At 43.8% G+C, this 22,974-nt stretch overlaps 2 protein-coding genes across 2 annotated transcripts in view; both read left to right on the top strand.

Annotated features, from left to right (window-relative positions):
• nutf2 (nuclear transport factor 2) overlaps positions 1–15,523 on the top strand; it is a 78,024-nt gene extending 62,501 nt beyond the window's left edge. The window contains exon 5 of the mRNA XM_060923940.1: positions 14,734–15,523. Within this exon, the coding sequence (XP_060779923.1) occupies positions 14,734–14,847 (114 nt within the window). The 3' untranslated portion in view covers positions 14,848–15,523. The remainder of the gene's footprint in view (positions 1–14,733) is intronic.
• A 1,247-nt stretch (positions 15,524–16,770) lies between these two features.
• The window catches only part of edc4 (enhancer of mRNA decapping 4), a 99,171-nt gene continuing 92,967 nt past the window's right edge, over positions 16,771–22,974 (top strand). The window contains exon 1 of the mRNA XM_060923937.1: positions 16,771–16,952. Coding sequence (XP_060779920.1) covers positions 16,865–16,952 — 88 coding nt within the window. The 5' untranslated portion in view covers positions 16,771–16,864. The remainder of the gene's footprint in view (positions 16,953–22,974) is intronic.

Here is a 22,974-nt window from a genome sequence, read left to right as displayed (position 1 = left end):
ACCGCCCGACAATATCCTCAGTCGAGGTCAACAGCTCCCCACCCGCACTATAAACGGTGTTGGCAGAGTACTGCTTCCCCCTCCTGAGGTGCCGGATGGTTTGGCAGAATTTCTTTGAGGCCGACTGATAGTCCTCCTCCATGGCCTCACTGAACTCCTCCCAGTTCCGAGTTTTTGCCTCTGCAACTGCCCGAGCTGCGGCACGCCTGGCCTGCCGATACTTGTCAGCTGCCTCAGGAGTCCCAGAGGCCAACATGGCCCGATAGGACACCTTCAGCTTGACGGCATCCCTTACTTCCGGTGTCCACCACTGGGTTCGGGGATTGCCGCCACGACAGGCACTGGAGACCTTGCGGCCACAGCTCCGAACAGCCGCGTCGACAATGGAGGCAGAGAAAATGGTCCACTCAGACTCAATGTCCCCCGCCTCCCTCGGAAGCTGGGAGAAGCTCTCCCGGAGGTGGGAGTTAAAGACCTCCCCGACAGAGTGCTCGGCCAGACGTTCCCAGCAGACCTTCACCATATGTTTGGGCCTCCCAGGTCTGTCCGGCTTCCTCTTCCGCCAGTGGATCCAACTCCCCACCAGGTGGTGATCAGTTGATAGTTCAGCCCCTCTCTTCACCCGAGTGTCCAAGACATAGGGCCGGAGATCCGATGAAACGACAACAAAGTCCATCATCGACCTCCGACCTAAGGTGTCCTGGTGCCACATGCACTTATGGACACCTCCACTACGTTCACACTGCAGGCTGAAGTGACTCAAATCCGATTTTTTTCGCCCATATGTGACCTGTATCCGATCTTTTATTGACAATATGAACGACACAGATCCGATTTTTTTCAAATCCGACCCAGGCCGTTTGGATATGTGGTCCTAATTCCGATTCCTATCCGATCTTTTCATATGCGACTTCAGTCTGAACCGCCAGGTCGCATTCATCCGACTTGCACGTCATCAACAAGCCACAAACGTCACTATTCTGCGCTGAAGTAGGCGGCGGGTCTCTCAAAGTTACAACAACAAAACTCTTGCCCTCTTCCTTCTCAGCCTCCTCCTTAACATCAGGCTATTGTGCATGTTCTGGCTCCGTCGCAACAACTACTGCATCATCGCCAGGTACTCCATGCTGGCTACTGTCATACACAGGAAACTTTAGGTTATTTCCGTAAACACTGGCCATGCTCACTGCGTGTGACGTCGTTGTATCCTGCAGTGCACATGCGGAACACTTTTAGGTCGCTTTTCGTTCATACTGAGGATCACATACAAGTTGCATATATTTGTTAATGTGAACGACCTCCCAAAAAAATTGGAATTGAGCATTAAGCCTTGCAGTGTGAATGTAGTGCTCTATGCTCGAACATGGTGTTCGTTATGGACAAACCGTGACTAGCACAGAAGTCCAATAACAAAACACCACTCGGGTTCAGATCGGGGAGGCCGTTCCTCCCAATCACGCCCCTCCAGGTATCACTGTCGTCGCCCACGTAAGCGTTGAAGTCCCCTAGTAGAACAATGGAGTCCCCAGTCTGAGCACAATTTTATATAGCGCCTTTCTCAAAACCCAAGGTCACTTTACAATAATAAGCAGAAAAAAGTCCACCAAATAGAGGTCAGGATATCATTCCAGTGGTGTAGCAGCCACAGTCCCACCAAAAGGCGCACGAAAACAAGTCCCACATCTCCAATACAGCTGCCGTGACGCTGCCAGCAACATCGCTCAAACACCACGCCATGGATCCACAAAGCAAGCACAGAAGCACCGCCATGCAGAGCACTGGTGTGTCCCAAACCGCCTGCACAGCTGCCGCAACGCCACCGAGCAACATTGCTCGGAACATCACGCCAAGCATTAAAGCACACAGTGCTGGACAACCACAATGTTAAAATGAGCAATGAGCTCATTGCAGTCCAGAGCTAGGAGCACAGGCATCACCCACAGCAAACCAAGGCCTGGAGGGAACCGATGCCCAAAACTGGGTCTGGAGCTACACCACAACCGGCGGACGAAACACTCAAACATCAAACACAGAAAAAAGAAAAAAAATTAAATAAAAGGAGAAAAGAAAATAAAGCTCCGGTGAGAAGCGACAGCCAGAATGCGCACAACGTACTCTCAACCGGAAACCGGAAAACCTGATATGGTGGAAAATTGCTTCAGTAGGCCTATAGCTGCTAAAAGGTGGAATGATGTCAAAACTAGAGAAACGTTTTTATAATCACTGGCAAAGGTAGCTCATAGTTTGGCTTACATCAGTGAGCAAGGAAGCTACATTCTGTGAAAAATAGTTGTAAACGATAATTTGGCTCGCTCACTCTCGGAATAAGTAAACAGGAAGAAAACAAACAGCATTATTAATGTCAGCTACAGGAGCGGTGCAGAATTTAGTACGATATAAAAAATTACACAAATGAATGGATTGACTGTGTGGTAACATTTTCCAGGCTTGGGTGGAGAAGAGGCAAAGAAAGTAAACAGAACTTACGGTGTTTTGCTGCTATCTTGACTCACTGCACCAGGGTGTTTCCTCTTCATGTGCTCGTGCATGACTGTCGTGCTAGAGGTGATATGCCAGATGCACTTTGCAGAGTCTGCAGACGACCCCGCTGTTGGTGTCAAGATTAAAGTATTCCCAAACTTTGGAGGACCGTGTGCGAGCCTTTTTTGCCACGTGTTGTTCCACACGCTCTGTTGTACCGCTGGTAGACGCAGCCATGTTGCTCAAGTAGGTTACACGGACGCAAATTATTCACAAAATCAATTAGGTCAACGCGTCGTCCCAGCCCTTGCTCTGCGTTTGTATCCGGTTAAACCAAAAACGATTGATATAAACAGTCCTATTTGAAAGTTCCGGTTTTGTTCTATGAACATTTACCCTGTGTGGTTTTACACAACGTGTCAACACTAAAATTCCACGTCGAATAATTTTTATAATCGACAACGTCGATTACGTCGGATAATTGTCCCAGCCCGAGTTGAAGTACAATTAAAAATGGTCAGAGAATAGAAAAAAGCTAAAATAGAATAAGAGAAAATGCAGGAATAAAAGTTACAGTGCAGAGCGAGGAATTAATCAAAAGCCTCAAATGCGATTTAATAAAAGGCAGCGGGAAAGAAGAAAGTATTCAGCCTTGATTTAAAAGAACTGAAAGATGCAGCAGACACACCAACTACTTTGTATTTATTAATATGGGAAATACGCTGAGTGTACTATGGATTTATCACGAAAATAGATGCATGTGTTTATTGTTTTGAAAACCCACCAGCCAGCTGATCTGGCACGCTTTTATTTAATTGTGCAACAGTAATGATGTAAATAATGGCGCGGGGGGGGGTTTCATATTTTACCAATGAGCTCACTCGATAGTCCTCTAGATAGTAATTCCCTCTATGGTGAGTAGGGTGTAGTGAATGAGTGCGATTTCAGACACGGGGTATGTTGAAATTAAATTAATCAGAAAGAATGTTCCAATTTCTGCTCATTCTAACAGCAAAAGATTTCTGGTAGGTTGTGGTTTTACACTTGCAAACATTATACTTAACCACATTGCTGCTTGAGGATCTGGTTGATCTCGAGCAGCAAGGAGCAGGTTGCAGTGAAGATGATAGTTACTAGACCGTGAGATGTTTTAGAAAAGAAAATGTCGTCCTTATATCCATCTAGCCGCCATCTCCCGCTTATCCGGATCCGGGTTGCGGGGGGTAGCAGCCTAAGCAGAACAGCCCAGACTTCCCTTTCCCCGGCCACCTCCACCGGTTCTTCCGGGGGGAATACTGAGGCGTTCCCAGGCCAGCTGACAGATGTGATCTCTCCAGCATGTCCTGGGTCTGCCCCGGGGTCTCCTCCCAGTGGTGCACGCCCAGAAAACCTCCCTTGGGAGGCGTCCAGGAGGAATCCTAACAAGGTGCTCGAACTACCTTAACTGGCTCCTTTCGATGTGGAGGAGCAGCGGTTCTACTCTGAGTCTCTCCCGAATGACCAAGCTTCTCACCCTGTCTCTCAGCGAGAGCCCAGCCACCCTGCGGAGAAAACTCCTTTCTACCGCTTGTGTCTGCGATCTCATTCTTTCGGTCACTATCCATAGCTCGTGACCATAGGTGAGAGTGGGAACGTAGATGGACCGGTAAATTGAGAGCTTTTGGCTCAGCTCTCTCTTTACCACCATGCATCACTGCTGACGCTGCCCCGATCCATCTGTCCAACTCCTGCTCCCCCTTACCCTCACTCGTGAACAAAACCCCGGGATAATTAAACTCCTCCACTTTAGGTAGCAGCTCCCCCCTGACCCGGAGTAGGCACTCCACCCTGTTTCCGGCTGAGCAACATGGCCACAGGTTTGGAGGTGCTGATCCTCATCCCAGCCGCTTCTCACACTGCTGCAAACTGTTCCGGCGCATGCTGTAAATCACAGGTTGATGAAGCCAATAGGACCACATCATCCGCAAAAAGCAGAGACGTGATCCTGGTGCCACTGAACCGGACACCTTATGATCCTCCTTATATATTCAGGAAATGAAATACCAATATTTTTACAGGTCTTCAGTGATTGATTCATCAAACTAGCGTAGCATAATGTGTGATACAGGACTGCTGTTGATGGGTCATGTCATTCATCAAGTGAAGTGCATTACTGTCCATTTAACGCCCTGGCCGCTGCAATTTTACACCCGTTATGTCTGAAGAACACGACACTTTCAATCTAAAGATTGAATAGGGGTCGCCACAGCGGATCTTTCGTCTCCATTGCTCCCTGTCTTCCGCCATCCTTCTCTACCACACCTGCCACTTTCATGTCCTCTCTCACCACATCCATGTATCTCCTCTTTGGCCTTCCTTGTTTTTGTTTGCCTGGCAGCTCCATCCTCAACATTCTCCTTCCAACATGCTCTGCATCTCTTCTCAGGATGTGCCCATACCATCTCAGTCTCATCTCTCTTAGTTTAATTCCCAAGCTCTCCACATGTGCTGTCCCTCTGATGTGCTCGTTCCTTATCCTGTCCAACCTCTCATCGCAAACCTTAACATCCTCAACTCCACCACCTCCAACTTTGCCTCCTGCCTCTTCGTTAAGGGGACGGTCTCCAATCCATACATCACAGCTGGTCTCACTACTGTCTTAAGCTAGCCGCACACTACGCCGATCCACGCGGTACCGAACGGACCCATTTCAGAGCCGACTCCCGACAGGGCACGCACATATCCCCGACTAACTCACGACTGTTGACGAGTGCAGTCGCGATTGAAGCGACACCAAACGAGATTATGCGAACTAAGCATCATAACAAACATTCTGCTAAATATCACGTGACAACTTAATAGCTTTGTGATTGGCTATTGGATATAGTTACTGTTAAATCCAACACTTGAAGATGCTACAGGCTGAATTACAAATGACACAACATGGAATATGTAGCGCACTATCTAGGCTGCATGAGCTATTATTTCCAACCTTAAATAGTGCACTTATAAAGGGGAGTTAAAGCGATTTTGGAATTCAGCCACACAACTTGAGCAGAGTGGCTTTCCAGCCCACTGTGTCTATGGATAAAGCTTCAGTCTATGGAATTACAGTATATACCTGCATTAGGTGCTACCAACACGTATTTCTCGCGCTAGAAATTGTGTTTAATGATGTCATGTATTATATGCGAAAGATATGATTGGCTATTGCTAGCGACTCTCGCCGATCAGTCTGCCTCCCGATTAGTTTTTCCAATCGGCTGTGAGATGAGTCGGTACCATCGAAAGCTAGTCTTTACGCCTGACTCATGACTTCAGTTGGCTCGGTACGCTGAAAATCGGCGTAGTGTGCGGCTAGCTTTATACATCTTACCTTTCACTTTTGCTGGGACTTTCCTATCACAAATGACTCCCAAAATCCTTCTCCAACTGCTCCACCCTGCCTGCACTCTCTTTCTCACCTCACTATCGCAGCCCCCATTTTCCTGCACAGTTGACCCCAGGTACTTGAATTAAAGCTTTTAAAACTTGCTTCAACTTGGGGGGACTTGCGGCCTACTAGATGGTGCTTCACAGCCCGCTAGTTAAGAAACCCACGTCTAGACTATTGACTTAAACCAGCGAATGAAACGGAGGCAGGTATAAAATTGTGCTGTGGAGCGGTGAGGACGCGTTCAGTGATTTTGTCCTAATGTGAAATGGGCTTAATCTGCAAACATGGGGAAACCTGCTTTATGTCCGTTGTTGTACAAGATGCTTAAGGGTGTTGTATTTAGGGTTAATTGAAACTTGTTCTCTCATTACCTCCGCCAAGGAGGTTATGTTTTTGGTAGCGTTGGTTTGTTTGTTGGTTTGTCTGTTAGCAACATTACGGAAAAAGTTATGAACGGATTGCTCTGAAATTTTTTCCAGAGGTGTGACTGGGCACAAGTAACAATCCATTAAATTTTGGCGGTGATCCGGATCACCGTCTGGATCCCGGAATTTTTTTAAGGATTCTTGGTGGAGGTCTGCGCTCTCAGTGCTTTTCTAGTTTATCTTGTGATCTCATAGGACTGCTTGGTAATAGCTATATGAGAGTAAAAACTCGGGACGGACCGATATATCAAGATCAGCCAGTAACTGTGCTTAATACCCTTCTCAGTGTTGGCCAAAATGAGGTCCATCGAGGGCTGATAAAGTGGCTTTCTTCTGAGTTGCGCAGCTGTCCGGTTAGCCTGAAGGATTCACTCCGCACATGGCTTTGATGAGCAGTGGGCAGAAATGTTCCGTCTTAAAAAAACACACCCCACGAATATGATAATATTCAGAATTTAATACAGGTCATGTAAGCAGCGTCTTTTGAGTTTAGCATTTTACGATTTAAGATGTGGTATACGCCGATATTCGGGTTTTAGGAGAATTCTTTGGCGATGTGATCTCCTTAACTTGCAAGTGACGTCAACGCAAAGTAGAAACCCGGATGTCGGCCATGTTGGTGGATATACGAATGCGGGGGGGGTCAAGTGACATTCCATAGTCATGCGTGTGCAACTTTGTTTGTTTTTCCCCACTGTTGTAAGCATATTGTTTTTAGCTATGCCATGTATCTTTGTGCTGTATATGGTTGTGGTCACAACAGTACTCGTGACCGTGGCGCATTCTGATGTTTTTCGAATTGTGTCTGATTCGGAAAGAGGGCGAGGAAACTCTGAGGCGTAGTACGGAGAGGAGAGAGACGAGCGTGGCTAAACAAGATCGGCAGGGCTGATCTAACGGAGGCTCAAACCAAAACGGCTCGTGTTTTGTCGTAATCGTTTTATCTCAGGTGAGATTCAAAAGCTTTCTCGATGATAATATGGAAGAATTTCATTTCGTGTTGCTGTAAAATGAGCGTTCTCTTGTCGTGGTTCACTCGGTCGTTATAATTTTAACACGTGTATTAGCATTTCGCTTCTAGGAGCGCCAGCAAAATTATCCGATAGAAACAATCCAGACTGGGCACCCACTCAGAAAACGGGCTGTTTCGTTCAAGGTCGGACTTGATTCTTCGGTAGCCAGACCATATAGAATGCGAAATCTGGGTACTCGATGCTCAGTAGAAGTGTCTTCTCTGCAGAAAAGTCTGACTTTTTTTGAAATCATTTGGGTCAGAACCACACACATCTAGCTAGTCTTTGTATCAAATCTTCGCTTGACTGTTCAAACCGTAGTGATGCTGAGAAAATTCAGTGTTGTTTACGGACATGCTTTCAGCGGCCGCTCATGACGTAGGACATTTTGATCACGTGGTTGCAAGTCGTCTATGCAGCACGTTTGGAGTATGCAAATAGACAAGTTTGCAAGACTGGGGTGGATAGATGGGGCTGTGTAAATGGATTTGTTTTCCTTTGCCAGGTAAACGGCCGAGTTGGGATATTTGTCTCTTGGAATAAGAGCAAAAAGTGGAATATTTTGTGCAAGTAAACAAGCCCTTTTTACACAGCTATTTTGTAATATTGGCGTCAAGAAGACAGACCGCTCACTATTCACTGAAGCCACGCCAGTGTGTTTTTTACAGTGCAAGCTAGCATTCTGCAACGAGAGGCATGACGTGTCCCAGTGGAGCGTCGGTGTCCAAGGTCACGTATCTAAGCATCGGAAATGCAAATACCCTGAGCATACCGGCTTCGCTTTCAAAACAGCACCGGTGGCTGAACGGAGTGCTGAAGTGCTTTTGTTCGCTGTGCACATTTCTACCACTCTTCAAACACAGTTACTGAGCCTCATATACAACATGGAATCACTTCCTTAAGTCACATTTTAAGGGATGTAATAGCTTCAGTATGTAGGCGAAAACACATTTGGGTCCTTTAGCGGAGCTGGCGAATCAGGAGGAGGAGGGAGAGGGAATCTGAGTGAAAGGGTTACGAGGAAGAGATGATTGGAGAGACTCATGCAAGCAACATTTGACAACGGAGACATTTGAATTCATGCAGGTCTCTGAAAGAAGGTCAACGTCCTAAATGTCACCCCTCTGTCCCACCGTTCTGACTGTCACTTTTACAGATATCAGTTCTGGCTCTGTTGCTACCAGTCATTCCAGCTCGGAAGCGCAACAATACAGACCCACATTACACATTTGGACGTTTTATACAGAATGCAAGGCGGAATAAAGATGTAAGATTTGTGCCTTGAATGGGTTGTGTAAAAGAGGGGTCTCTCTCTCTCTCTCTCAGTATTTGTTGAGAACATAAAGTTCTTTCATTGACCACACGGTCATGCTGGTAGAGTTTGTTCAGTCAGAATATTTTGATATTTGTACGAGCATTGCCATTAAATGTTCAAGTATGCGAGTTCAGTCTACAATTTATGTATGTGGGCCTAATTTAAAGGGGAACTGAAGGCAAAGTTTTTTATCAAAATTCTATTTATCTCATTTTATTAAATATCGGAATGTCTTTTTGATCGCTGTTTTCTCACTGCTATAGCAAGTTGAGTGTGTGAAATATGCCATGTAATACATCAGTCCATATGTCAAGGGCAATGGCCGTAAACGAGATTCGTTGAGACCTGTGCAAGACCTTGTTGGACGGAAGTAAAACGTACAGCGGAAATCAAAGCGACCGACATCTGCCGACGTTGTCAAAAGACGCGCGCGCCCCCTCTTTCGAATGCTGACGTAATCAAGCCGGAAGTTTTTCGTGTCCGATATCGCTCCCTACTCGCTATGTAGTGGAGACACCATTTTGTAGTGCTGTCCGAAACCTTACTGAGGATTGTGGGAAATGCGCTCAGTATAATATGTATTTATCACAAAAATACATGCATGTTTATTTTCCAGCTGGGAGGTCCGTATTGTGAAATACCGTGACCAAGGTCTTGAAAGTACTGGCCGAGGTCAGTGTTGAAGGCCGAGGTCACAGTATTTCACCATACGGGCCGACCTTAAGCTGGTAAATAATATGTTTTTTTCTTTACCAAATTCTAACAGAAAACGAGAGCGCCCGAAAGGGAGAGCCGAGCCGCCATTTTGAATCCTCATTCACGGCTGTAATGCAAATGGCTTCCTCCTCGGTATACAAGTGCACTTCCACGGCAGGAAAAAAAAAACTACATTTTGCCGCCTATGTAGTCCCCTATTTATACAAAATTGAGTCATTCAGGATTCAGCCATGTTTTTGCTCGGCGTTAGCAACAGTTAGAGGTTTTTAGCTTTCTCCTGAAATGTTTTCTTTTATTTCTTCTTCCTAGAGAAGTAAAACTCGCTTTCGCTGTGAACACTGTCGTTATCGCTATCCATGCTGTAAAATTAATGCTACTATACTGAGAAATGTTGGGAAAAATTTTTTTAAGATTTTTGATAATCTTATTAGTAAATCTTATAAAAAAGATAAATGTTGACAAAAATTGCTACTATGTATGTTGTGAACCAGCGAGTCGCCAGAGGTCCGTAACTGGGGTCTGTACCGTAGGATACGGACCCGCTTGCCAGCTAATCAGAGCGCAGGATTTGATGGCAACCGGACTGCGAAAAAAATAAATGCATGTATTTATTATTTTGAAAACCCACCAGCCGCCTGATCTGGCACGTTTTAATTGTGCGACAGTAATTAGGGTTGCAAAATTCCCGGGAATTTTCAGAGTGGAAAATTTCCATGGGAATTTTCAGGAATTTTCAAAACCAACTTGAGTTAAAAATTGATACAAAAAAAAAGGTCCTTTTATTCAGATGAGGATATTTCTCTGGGCCTCTGTTCTGTTCAGAAGAACATACAAGCAGAAACAAGCATATAACTAATTAAACAACTGAGAATTAATAACCACCAAATGTTTTACAAAAACAATACGGGTTTTCCCTGGTACATGTATAATGAATTAAACAATAACCTTAGATTTTGTGAGAACTTGTCTTCAGAAGCAACTTTAACTCTACTTATGATTTTGAAGATTGCGTCCTGAAACTTTTTTTTTTTTTGGGGTTTACTAATTATACTTCAACAACTTGAATTCCTTTTTCATTTTTCAACTGGTTTGTAAACCGTATCCTGTCAAGTAATTTTCTTGCAAATTATCGGATTAGAAGTAACGATTCGGGTATACAACGCTATTAATACCATGACATTAAACAGCCGTGCTCCAGATTCAAAGAAAAAAGTGGCACTCATATATTTTACAAGCAGCAAAACTTATTTCAAGACTACTAGTCATTAGAAACTTTTGTTTTTTAAATATTCCTTGTTATTTTATGTGATGCCTTTGTGATTTAAATCTGTAGACAAGTCTTCAAGTTTTGTAAAATTTTGTAATAAAAATGGTCAAAATTGAGTTTTTGCAAGATTTTTAGAAATCGCTACTTGTTATGCAATGAGTTAGATTCCGTTAATTCTTACCAAAGGGTACACTCGAGAAAAATAATCTATTCAATTCAAAATTACTAGATATCTTGTCCGAGGGACACTTAATAGAAATCTATTCAAATGCAGATTCGAGAGGTCCCCAACACGCACAAAAATGTATTCAAAATGTGTAGTAGACCAAGGGATACAAGACCTTCTACACTTTTGTGGTTGGGAACTTGGGAATGCACGTTTGACAATTTTGACTGGATTTCTATTAAGTGTCCCTCGGACTAGATAACGGAGATTGAGAAGAATAATTATTCACTCAAAAAATCTGAATATAATACTAATATTGAAAAACTAAAAGCCTTTTATTAATTGACCTTTAGCAATATTTCCTCTTCTTAATTAGTACAAAACAGTACATAATTGAAAGGCTTAACATGGGTTTTCATTTGTTTTTCTGGGTGATGAAATGTTTTAAAGGACCCATGGCATGGTGGTTTGTTGATGCTTTAAACGGGCTCGTGGAGGTTTCCGGATGTTATATCCGCAGCCTTTCTCGAAATGAACCCTCGGCACGTAGATATAGCCTCCTGGGAGAAAGCCCCATTTCAGCCCTTTTCCCAGTGTGTCGTTTTGCTAATGAGAAGCAGGAGGCAGGGAAGGGTAGAGGGTGGGGGCGGGTCTTATTAATATTCATGACATGTAAACGTGTTACCTCTGATTGGCTAACAGCACTGTGTCGCTACCTCCAGTGGGTCAGAACAAGCGGATGTGGGTGTCTTACTATGGCGAGAGAGAAGGAACAAACCGCGAAGGGAAAAATACTGCGCACTGATGTCATTAAGGTGCGACGCGAGGAAATAAAATAAATTCAACAAATGTTTGGGTTTTTACTGAACGAACAAACAAACAAATAAAATGAACGGGTGACTTAAAAAAAGAATGTGGGTGTCTTTGTAAAAACTGTTTTGATTGGCTATTATAACAGAGCATGCTGCATGCTTTTTGGTTTTGTAGCGCAGAGTACCTGGCTAACTGCAGGAAGCGGTTAGCTGCACAGCTAATGTAGCCGTTGCAAGGCTAACGTGGCACCGATTTTAAAACACGGCAAAACATAAGCTCATAAGTTACGGTCAATTTCCAGACTAAACTCAGTTTAACAGAGCATGCTGCATGCTTTTTGGTTTTGTTGCGCAGAGTACCTGGCTAACTGCAGGAAGCGGTTAGCTGCACAGCTAATGTAGCCATTGCAAGGCTAACGTGGCACCGATTTTAAAACACGGCAAAACGACTTAACAGTTATACACTTACTTGTTCGCTGTTTGTGGCTGATGCGGCAGGGATGCTTGGTACGGACCCAGGCTTCAGTGACAGTTGATGTGCAAAACCTGCCCTGTACTGTCCCAAGTTGTGGAAACATTCATCAGCAAAATGCTTCCGACAAACATACACCGTCTTAGGTAGACTCGACGGCGTATTATTGAAGTAAATAAAATTAAGCCACTGCGTCTTCAGGGGCTCTCCCGTCGGCAGTAAAAACAGACTCCTTTCTGTGTTGTCACATCCATGTACAGCGCAATTTCCATGTTTGGTGGCAACTTTTGAGCTGGGCGGGGTAATCCATACAGTGGGTGGGAATCCAGAGGGGGGGGTGTGGGGATCATCTCCCTTGCTGACGTAGGCAAGGGAAGAGCTTCTCAACGCGCCGTTTTGACGCGCCATTCTCAAATGTTGGGCATAGTTTGGTTTACACATTATGAAATTTCTAGCCACTGGGGTGACTTAAGAAGGTCAGAGGAACTCATTTTAACGTTAAAAAACCTCAAAGTGAAAATTTCATGCCATGGGACCTTTAAAATGCTTAAAACTTTAATAAATGCCAAAATTGAAAATTCCCAATATTCCCCGGGCCCTTCAAAATTCCCAGAAACTTTCCACCCCTTTGCAACCCTAACAGTAATGATGTTAATACCAGCGTGACGGACTAGTCCGAATCCTGTCGTCTTTCCAGCTCTTCTGTCCTCCACGTTGGTTCGAAGTCGTATGGAATAATCGTCATCACTGATGAAGCTGGCAAATCTTAATTAAAATTAAACTTGTCCATTTCTTTCTTCTCCTCTTCTCGACTGGCAGCTGATAAAAGCTCAAATTCGGTGTTCTCTTTGTTGTGGAGACGCAGTAAGGCGCACAGCGATTCACTTGAGGCGACAGTACAGTGTTTAACAAAGCTGAAAGTAAACAATGTAGCATGATTGTTTTAATGTTTTATGTTCCATGTTTATCTTTTTTTTTTTTTTTAATAAATGTTATGTTTATCATGATGTGTTGTATGTTAGATGTTTTCAGTGTTTGGCATGTGTGTAATAGAAAGCTGACTCACTTCGCTGCAAAACAAGTTTACTTTCGGGTACAAATAAAGTTACTTGACTTGATAGCGGCGCTGATCCCGGGTGTCGCCCATAATGCATTGTAGTAAACAAGTGGTGATAAAAGCTTGTTAGGGTCATTCACTATTTGAGCCAGCTCTTAAAGTGCATATTCTGGACCAGTATGTATATTTTTTTCTTTTTTTTTTTTAAATATGAAAGTATGTCCCTTTACACACTCATCCAGAAGGGTAATTTTGCACAAGGCCATCTGTCTACAGCAGAAAAAATAAAATCACAAAACCCGTCTGGAAAACTCCCAGGGGAGTCTGGAGCCAGATTCATGACATCACCTGCGGAAGCGCCAGCAGGCTGCGCGAGCTTTGCACGGTTTCAGTGCACAGCCTGTGTAGACCAAGCGCTCCCATTTCTCTCTCATTGTCCGGTCTTTTGGAAAACGATGAGTACTAATTCCATCAAGATTGGTGTTGCTACACCCTCCTACGATACATCTGTTAACCATTTTAATAATTACGCGATAACGTTGAAGAAATTTGCAGAAAACCACCAGGTCGTTTTCTCATAAACAAACCAGCGCTGACGTAGGATTCAGAGGGAGGCGTCCCGCACGCGACGTCACGAAAATCAATGTTTGACAGGAAATCCAAATGGCAAGTTTTTTCAGAGGCGGACCAATTCGCCTCAAATGGCTCGATTTCAACTGAATTATTCTGGTATTGCGCAAGCTAAAAAAATTGCAGAGAATGCAGAATGTGACAGATATTTGACCGAAGTTTAATATAAAATAGGAGAGTTACATTGATCTTGCTCCTGAATTTACCCGTCTTATGCACTTTAAGTCTGGCTGTTCTCTGATCTGTCTCAACAAGGCCATCATGCCTGCAGAACTGTGTGTGTATTGGGGGGTAGGGTCCCCCCCCCCCCCCAACCTTAGGAGGTGGGCAATTTCTGAATTCCTCAAACCAGACCACAAAGTCACCAAGATCATATTTTTCCCTATTGAGATGTTTTGAACGTTAGTTGAAGCTCTTTCCCTGTATGAGGGTAAGTCAAAAAGTTCGAAGACACTTTTTTATAATTTCAAAAGGAATTCAAAGAAGGAATTCTCCGATGGAAACATCGCTTGCAGAAGTGTTAAGACTTAAATCGAGGATATGTAGAGAAATAGCTTTATTTTCATAAAGAGATTTTTTTTTTTCCATTTGTCTTGGAACTTTTTGACTTACCCTCGTATCTGCATGACTTTATACATTACACAGCTGCCACATGATTGGATAATTGCATGAATAAGCAGGAAGAGAGGTGTTTCTCGTAAAGTTGTTGGTGTATTTGAGAATTTTATATTTGCCGACGTGTATGAGAGTGAGTTGATTTTTTTTTTTTTGGCCATGTGTCTATGCTTTTTGCCTGATCTCTGATCTGTAACCTTTATGTATATGAACAGTGCTGATGATTAGAGAATGCACTCGTAGTCTCTTAATGCTTAAACTTGAATCGATGGATACTAAGGCGGTTTTATGTAAATTGTTGAAACAAATCTATCATGACTAATCCTGTTCCTCTGTGTGTGTTTGTAGGCAGATGATGATCCCATCATGGGGTTCCATCAGAGCTTCATTCTGAAGAACATTAATGATGCATGGGTGTGTACCAATGACATGTTCCGCCTTGCGATCCACAACTTTGGCTAAAAAGCACCATGGCTGTCCGGGGGGGGGGGAACGGGGGAAGGTGGAGAATAGGGCACATCGCCCCCAGTGATGCCTGAACCTCAGTCTGCCCTTCATTCGTCTTTTGAGATTCAGCACCGGATTCCAAGAAGTCAAATCACAGATAACATACCGGCACACAGTAGCGCCTCTGCTCCTGACATGAGAAGTGTTTCTTTGCTGAAAGCCCACAGATCCATCAAAGCGCGATCCCTTTCCCCTCTGCTGATGTGCATGATGATGGCGAGCTCGAATATCAGAGGACACTGACGTGGAAGAGACATGTTTAACATCACATAATTTCTACCTGTTATTTCTATTTACAATTTAGTTCTTGAGTTTGACTCTAAATTCATAACTGTCTTAACTGGGTTCCTTTGTTTTAGTACTTATTGTGTTCTCTGCTTGTTTTCATAGTTTTGCTTCTTGGCACTTATTTCTTCTTCCTCTTTTTTTTTTTTTTTCCTCTTGAACATTGGAGCTTCCATTCATTGTGATGTAAGATTGCTCTAACTATCCAAAGAAATGTTAATGTAAACACACCCCCTCCCCGATCCCCCACCCCTTCAGACCAGTGTGCTTCTCACCTTCTGCTCACTGCTCTCTGTGACGATAATTATCAAGCCACAAGACACAATAAAACCTTTGACTTTCTTAACCATGGCATCATCTTGTTCCTCACACTGTCTAGTCTTGCATCTGTTTTTTTTTTTCTCCTCCTCTGTTTATGTATAACCAATTTCTTAATGGTACTGGAAATAGTTTTGGTAATAGCATTCCTTAATGAAGAAAAGAGAGTTTGGTGATGTTAAGAATTGTTTACTTACCTAGCAGTATAAGCCGTTGATCCTCTATTTGTTTCTCTAATGTAGTAATGACTTGCCTGTTGTATTTGTTTTGCATGCGTTACAGGTATAAAATCAGTATTAGAAACATTGAACCCACAGTTATACCAAACTTCCTTTGTTCAATACTGATTAAGAGGAAGATCACATTGCGGCGTTCGAATGGTCTTTGGGCCTGTGAAGTAGTTATTAGAACAGATCTGTCTCTTTTACTTGAAAATATTCCAATGATGGAAGAAGACTGTTATTCTTCCAGTGTTGCAAACTTTAAAATAAAAGTAGTGATGTGGAAATGGGTTGTGCTTTAAAGAAGTACGAATCTCTTGCAGGCTGTGCCTCCATCCGACAACTCTTCGCTTACCAGTAGGCCTTATTATCAAATAAAATAGATTAATTTTAGCCATTTAGATCTGTCGAAGTTTGACAGTGAGAGAGTTGAGGAAAAAGCGCAATCAAGTGAACTGAAGGATTGTCAGGTGAATATGACCTGATGTTGGAAATTCACTTTGCTTGTGTTTTCTTGCATAAATACTCAAGTGTTCCTGGAAATGCAGATTAAAAAGCTGACGTGTTTTGCCCCAAGTCTCCCTGCAACGTTTTTCTTTTCTCATGCCAATGTTTTCTTGCTCTGCTTTCTGAAGATTGTCCTCTCCAATAAGTGACGAGCAGAAGGAGGAAAAGGATGTTCAGGTGTTAATTTTCAAAACACAAGGAACAAATGGCATGGCGTGTAATAAATACAGAGTATTTCAATTTCTGACATGTACATTATATGGAAATAAAGACGCTCAAATGGATGTATGATCATGGCACTGTTGTTTTTAACCACCAGACATCTCGCCCTGTTGAATGGAAATGGTGCTTTAAATAATATGGTCTGAGGAGGTTATTTACAAGTTAGCGAGAGAAACAAAGTGATTTTCAGACGATATATTGAAGCAAACGCGGTTTAAATGTGAGAACGTGCACTGAAAAAATGAAAAATAAATTACTTGGCCGGAACTACAAAAAAGGTGGTAGTGGTGGTGGGGGGAAGGAAAAAACCGGCGCACCAGCGGAAGTCAATACAGTTATAAGCTTTTCGTAGGGGTGAGCAGAAGACAAAACGAGCTGTAATTTGTCACATTGCACCGTTTCAGCTCCTGTCAGACCTTATGGCTTCCAGTTCCAGTATAGACATAGAAGGCGCGACTCAGCACCTCAGAGACATCTTAAAATTGGACCGACCCGCGAACTCCACCGGTGAGTTACCGGGACGGAACTGGGGCAAGTGGAGCGCATTAGCATTAGCGCGCTAGGCCGCCGCAGCAGCGCGCTGTTGTTGTGTGAAACCTTGTTTTTGTGATAACTTGTGCTACTTAATGACTTATTGTTCAGCGAAGCGAAACATTAAACTATTTATTTGTTTAAAACCAAATGTCTTCATGTTCGTGTTTGAATGAGAGAAGGACAACAAACTGACGTCGGCTGTTAGCCTGTTAGCTCACCATGCTAATCAGTGCACTAGCTCCATCCGTTTGGCTTCCCCAGTTTGTGAATTTGAGCTTGTGTTCTCAAGTCATGCATGCTTATTAATATATACATTTCTATAGAAACGCATATATATATATATATATATATATATATATATATATATATACACACACAATGTATGAGCTGCTCATGGCCAGTCAAACAGAGGATTAATGATCAGTCTTAGTCATGCAAATGAGACCATGTCTCATTAAGTATGCGTGAATGCGTTTTGATGACGTAATAAACCCCAAAAGTCTGGTCTTTTGAGGCTGTTAGGGTGAAAATCTTGACAAGAAGTTCAATGAAATAATTTCTCGATTATTTACTCAAAAACAAACGCCATGTTTAATATCAAATCTACCCCAAATCCAACTATCAGCATTCTTGTAAATTCAGGACTGAAAATGCCCGTCATTTCTATCTATGTCATGTAGAAAACATGATCTAATTTCATCTCGTTATCTGTAGCCACTTTATCCTGTTCTACAGGGTCGCAGGCAAGCTGGAGCCTATCCCAGCGGGGACAAGTCGCCAGGTCGTCGCAGATGGCGTCTGCGTACCCCCCTTCGCAGACGCTCTGTGCGCACGTCCCAAAAATTGTGACCACCGCAGACAAGAGGGCTCTGATTGGTCCACTCTACATCCGCTGTACACGCACTTCCGCTTCCCTACTTTCCCGGTTTGGTTTGTTTTCACGACCGGCATTTTTAAAAACACAAGCGAAGGTTGAGCAGCACGAAGAGCGGTTGATGGAGGAAGTGAGGAAGTACGGACATCTATACGACTCCAGTTCTAGGCATTATAAGTAACCGGAGGATAAACACTCCACTAACCACACCCACCAACTACTCCTAGCGACTTCGCGGCCCCTTGCGTTGTAGCGGTGAATAACATCGCGCACGCCTATTGCTCCCCGCTCAACGATAAATTACAACTGTCTGCGAAAAGCTATCTGCGAAAGCCTTGTCGCAAGAGCATGCAGAGGCCTTAATACCCTGTCCACACTAGGGATTTTGTACCGATACGAAACTACTTTCGTACCGCAACACCTGTCCACACTAGCAACTATACCGGTACTGTAGCGGTATAACTGTATTGGTACGAAACCCACAAATGTATAGGTTTCGTACCGGTACTGTAGCGCTTCGCTGTAGTGTGGTCACACACCTCAATCGATGTCTTCGCTGAATAAAATAATGAAGAACGGAGATTCGTTTTCTTTGTTTCTTTCTCAACTGCCTCGCGCGTTTTATATGATTCGACTGAATAAATGAACACCAGAAATACAGACTGTACATTGACAACAAAAAGCACACACACGTTGTTTCATCCGCCATATTCTTGGAAGGAAGTTACTCGGTAATCACGGAAACATTTCGCGCACGTGCATTTCAACTACCGTGAAAGAAAACAGCAAACATTTCTCGCTAGTGTGGACAGATGCACTAAACTGTACCGGTATACTTTGTATCGATACCGTTATACCACTGTCGTACCGGTATATATGTGAACACAGCAATAGACACAGACAACCATTCACACTCACACACTCACCTACGGTCAATTTAGAGTCACCAGTTAACCTAACCTGCATGGCTTTGGACTGTGGGGGAAACCGGAGCACCCGGAGGAAACCCACGCGGACACGGGGAGAACATGCAAACTCCGCACAGAAAGTCCCTTGCCGGCCACGGGGCTCGAACCCAGAACCTTCTTGCTGTGAGGCAACAGTGCTAACCACTACACCACCGTGCCACCCAGGATATAAGTTATTATTTTTAATTAGGTTTTAAGACAGTGTGGTTTAATGTGGGGTTTTTTTCCCCCCCAAGTCTTAAATGTAGGTTTGAAAGGGAATTGGCATAAGTGTTTTCTCCAGAAAAAAATTAAAGCCCTAAATTCTGGCATGATAATACACAGACAATTGAGCGCCAGCAGCTCTCAGGTGCATTTTCAAGGTCTCTGAGAGATTTTACAGTACTAGTGTTTCAATGATTTCTGACCTAAATAGTATTAACGTTTACACATTTGAAATTTCACCTTAAAGTGCATATTCTGGACCAATTTCGTGTTTTTTTTTTTTTTTAATATGAAAATGTCCCTTTATACACTCATCCAGAAGGGTAATTTTGCACAAGGCCATCTGTCTACAGCAGAAAAAAATATCACAAAGCGCGTCTGGAAAAATCCCAAGGGAGTCTGGAGCCAGATTCGTGACGTCACCTGCGGAAGCGCCAGCAGGCTGCGCGAGCTTTGCACGGTTTCAGTGCACAGCCTGTGTACATCAAGCGCTCCCATTTCTCTCTCATTGTCTGGTCTTTTGGGAAACGATGAGTACTAATCCCATCAAGATTGGTGTTGCTACACCCTCCTACGATACATCTGTTAACCATTTTAATAATTACGCGATAACGTTGAAGAAATTTGCAGAAAACCACCAGGTCGTTTTCTCATAAACAAACCAGCGCTGACGTAGGATTCAGAGGGAGGCGTCCCGCACGCGACGTCACGAAAATCAATGTTTGCCGGGAAATCCAAATGCCAAGTTTTTTCAGAGGCGGCCCAATTCGCCTCAAATGGCTTGATTTCAACTGAATTATTCTGGTATTGTGCAAGGTAAAAAAAAAAAAAATTGCGCAAAATGTGACAGATATTTGACCAAAGTTTACTATAAAACAGGAGAATTACATTGATCTTGCTCCTGAATTTACCCGTCATATGCACTTTAAAGTTCAACATGCAAGTTAAGCTGTTTTGTTGTTTTGTTGTAGATTACTTGGGTATATGATTGATTGAAAATCTATGGGGATCCCTTAATTATCTGTGATCAAGTAACAAAAATGTGCATGAAAATACGACCAGTGGTTTGCTCCATCTTATGCAATTCAGTGAAGAGAATCGATCATCATGACCTCCTGTTGATCACAAAGGGATCTGACCCTAAGACCTGCCACCTTAAAATCAGTTGCTGTATTACTATAACTGTAATGATTTAGAATGTTTCTGTTGCAATTACCGTAATATATGTAGAACTCAGATACACTGAAAAGAAAAGTAAGGCAACTGCATATTATAAAGTTTAAATTTTGGCACTTTATTAAATGGACTAGATTAAGATTAAAACATAAAGGAAAGGAAAACTTAATTCATACATTTAAGTTTGCAGAAAGATTATGTACTAAGAAACCCATTCATGCATGATAATAGACCAGGTCAAACTTTTGTGATTAAAATCAGTCAGCTTTGTCCGTCTGGTGGGGGACGACATCGGCAGCCAATGAGATCGCTTATAATGAATCGGAAACTTCCGGGATGTTTGACGTTTTCTTTCGATATTTTTATTGGATGGTTTGAACACGTGATCTTGACACAGCCAACAGATTACAGTTTGTTTACATCATACCACGCGGACATATTACTTTGACAGAATCAACACAAACAGTGGGGAAAAAAGGCCGCTTGTTTAACACAAATATCAATTAATATGTAAATGGTTCTGTTATTTGCTCTCCTATGTATCTAGTTATTTGTGGGTAGGAAATTTAACGTATCGGTATAAATCTAAGCATATCAGATTTTAACTAAAGCGACTAAGCGCATCAGCAGGCAGAGCAAGCGCATCGGGCCTGACACGCTAAACCGCTTTGGGGAAAACCACGCGATAAGGTCACCTAAACTGACCCGAGCATCAGGAACAAGCTTGTGAAGGATCCAGGACAGCCGCCTTCAAAGCTGCTGGAGATCATGCAGTGGTGTTAAGTGGACAAAACCTCAAGTTTTTGTTTTCTTATTACTGGGGTTGGGCGGCACGGTGGTGTAGTGGTTAGCGCTGTCGCCTCACAGCAAGAAGGTCCGGGTTCGAGCCCCGTGGCCGGCAAGGGCCTTTCTGTGCGGAGTTTGCATGTTCTCCCCGTGTCCGCAAGGGTTTCCTCCGGGTGCTCCGGTTTCCCCCACAGTCCAAAGACATGCAGGTTAGGTTAACTGGTGACTCTAAATTGACCGTAGGTGTGAATGTGAGTGTGAATGGTTGTCTGTGTCTATTGGCCCTTTTCCACTACCCTTTTTCAGCTCGCTTCAGCCCGACACAGCTCGCGTTTCGACTACCAAAAACCAGCACGACTCGGCTCGCTTCAGCCCTGCTTAGCCCCTAAAACTCGCACCGTTTTGGAGTAGGGCTGAAGCGAGCCAAACCGTGCTGAGTGAGGCTGGGGGCGTGAGCAGACACTCCCCTGTGCACTGATTGGTGAGGAGTGTCGTCCTCACATGCCCCCACACGCCCCGCGAGCACGCTGGGATCTGTAAACACCACAAACCCGGTAGGAGAAGAATTACGAGAATTTCTGAAGCCTTATGCGCCTCGCCTCATCTATACGCTCTTGCCAGTATCTGTCCGCGTTGTCGGTGACAACAAGCCACAGCACCAAGACCAGCAACACTAACGACTCCATGTCCTCCATGTTTATTGTTTACTATTCGGGTCGTGAGACTACCGCTTAAAAGCTCACTGATGTCACTGTTTGCGCTGCTCAACGACATCACCTGACGTCCACCCACTTTCGCTAATTCCACCCAATGTGTCCACCCACTTCCAGCCAGCACGGTTCAGCGCGGTTGTAGTCGAAATGCAACTCCAACAGCCCCACTCAGCTCGACTCAGCACGGCACGGCTCAGCCGCGTTTGTAGTGGAAAAGCGGCATATGTGTCAGCCCTGTGATGACCTGGCGACTTGTCCAGGGTGTACCCCGCCTTTTGCCCGTAGTCAGCTGGGATGGGCTCCAGCTTGCCTGCGACCCTGTAGAACAGGATAAAGCGGCTACAGATAATGAGATGAGATGAGATTACTGCGGTTGAAGAGAAGACTGTGTCGTGGCCTGCCTTAGAGTTTAAATGTGTAGCTCCACAGCGATTTACAAATAGCTTTCATTGTCCTGTTGAACAAAAAACCAAACCACCCGAGCAGGGCTTGACATTAAAGTGCATATTCTGGACCAATTTCATTTTTTTTTTTTAATGAAAGAATGTCCCTTTACACACTCATCCAGAAGGGTAATTTTGCACAAGGCCATCTGTCTACAGCAGAAAAAAATAAAATAACAAAATGCACGGTTTCAGTGCACAGCCTGTGTAGACCAAGTTTAGCAGCTAGCATTTTGCGTTGAAATTGTCACCTGAGCGGAATGTTACTTCACCTTTGGATGAAGAATATAATAAGATGTCAGAATTGGAGCTTCATCTGTTTGGATTTGATGATGATTCAAGTAACGAAGACTAGGGAGACAACACCAGGGATGTAAATAATACGGTCGTTTTCTCATAAACGAACCAGTAGGCATGGAATGAACAAGTTGGCGACGTTTTGCAGCATCAATCTTTTTCCATTCTTCAACAATGACCTCTTTTAGTGACTGGATGCTGGATGGAGAGTGATGCTCAACTTGTCTCTTCAGAATTCCCCATAGGTGTTCGATTGGGTTCAGATCAGGAGACATACTTGGCCACTGAATCACTTTCACCCTGTTCTTCTTCAGAAATCCAACAGTGGCCTTAGATGTGTGTTTAGGATCATTGTCGTGTTGGAAAAGTGCACAATGACCAAGGGCACGGAGTGATGGTAGCATCTTCTCTTTCAGTACAGAGCAATACATCTGTGAATTCATGATGCCATCAATGAAATGCAGCTCCCCGACACCAGCAGCACTCATGCAGCCCCACATAAGGACACTGCCACCACCATGTTTCACTGTCGGC

Source organism: Neoarius graeffei, chromosome 6 (assembly GCF_027579695.1).
Source record: "Neoarius graeffei isolate fNeoGra1 chromosome 6, fNeoGra1.pri, whole genome shotgun sequence".
In the NCBI taxonomy this organism is placed as follows: Eukaryota; Metazoa; Chordata; class Actinopteri; order Siluriformes; family Ariidae; genus Neoarius; species Neoarius graeffei.
The sequence above is the reverse complement of the archived record's forward strand: the minus strand, read 5'-3'. Positions and strand labels throughout refer to the sequence as shown.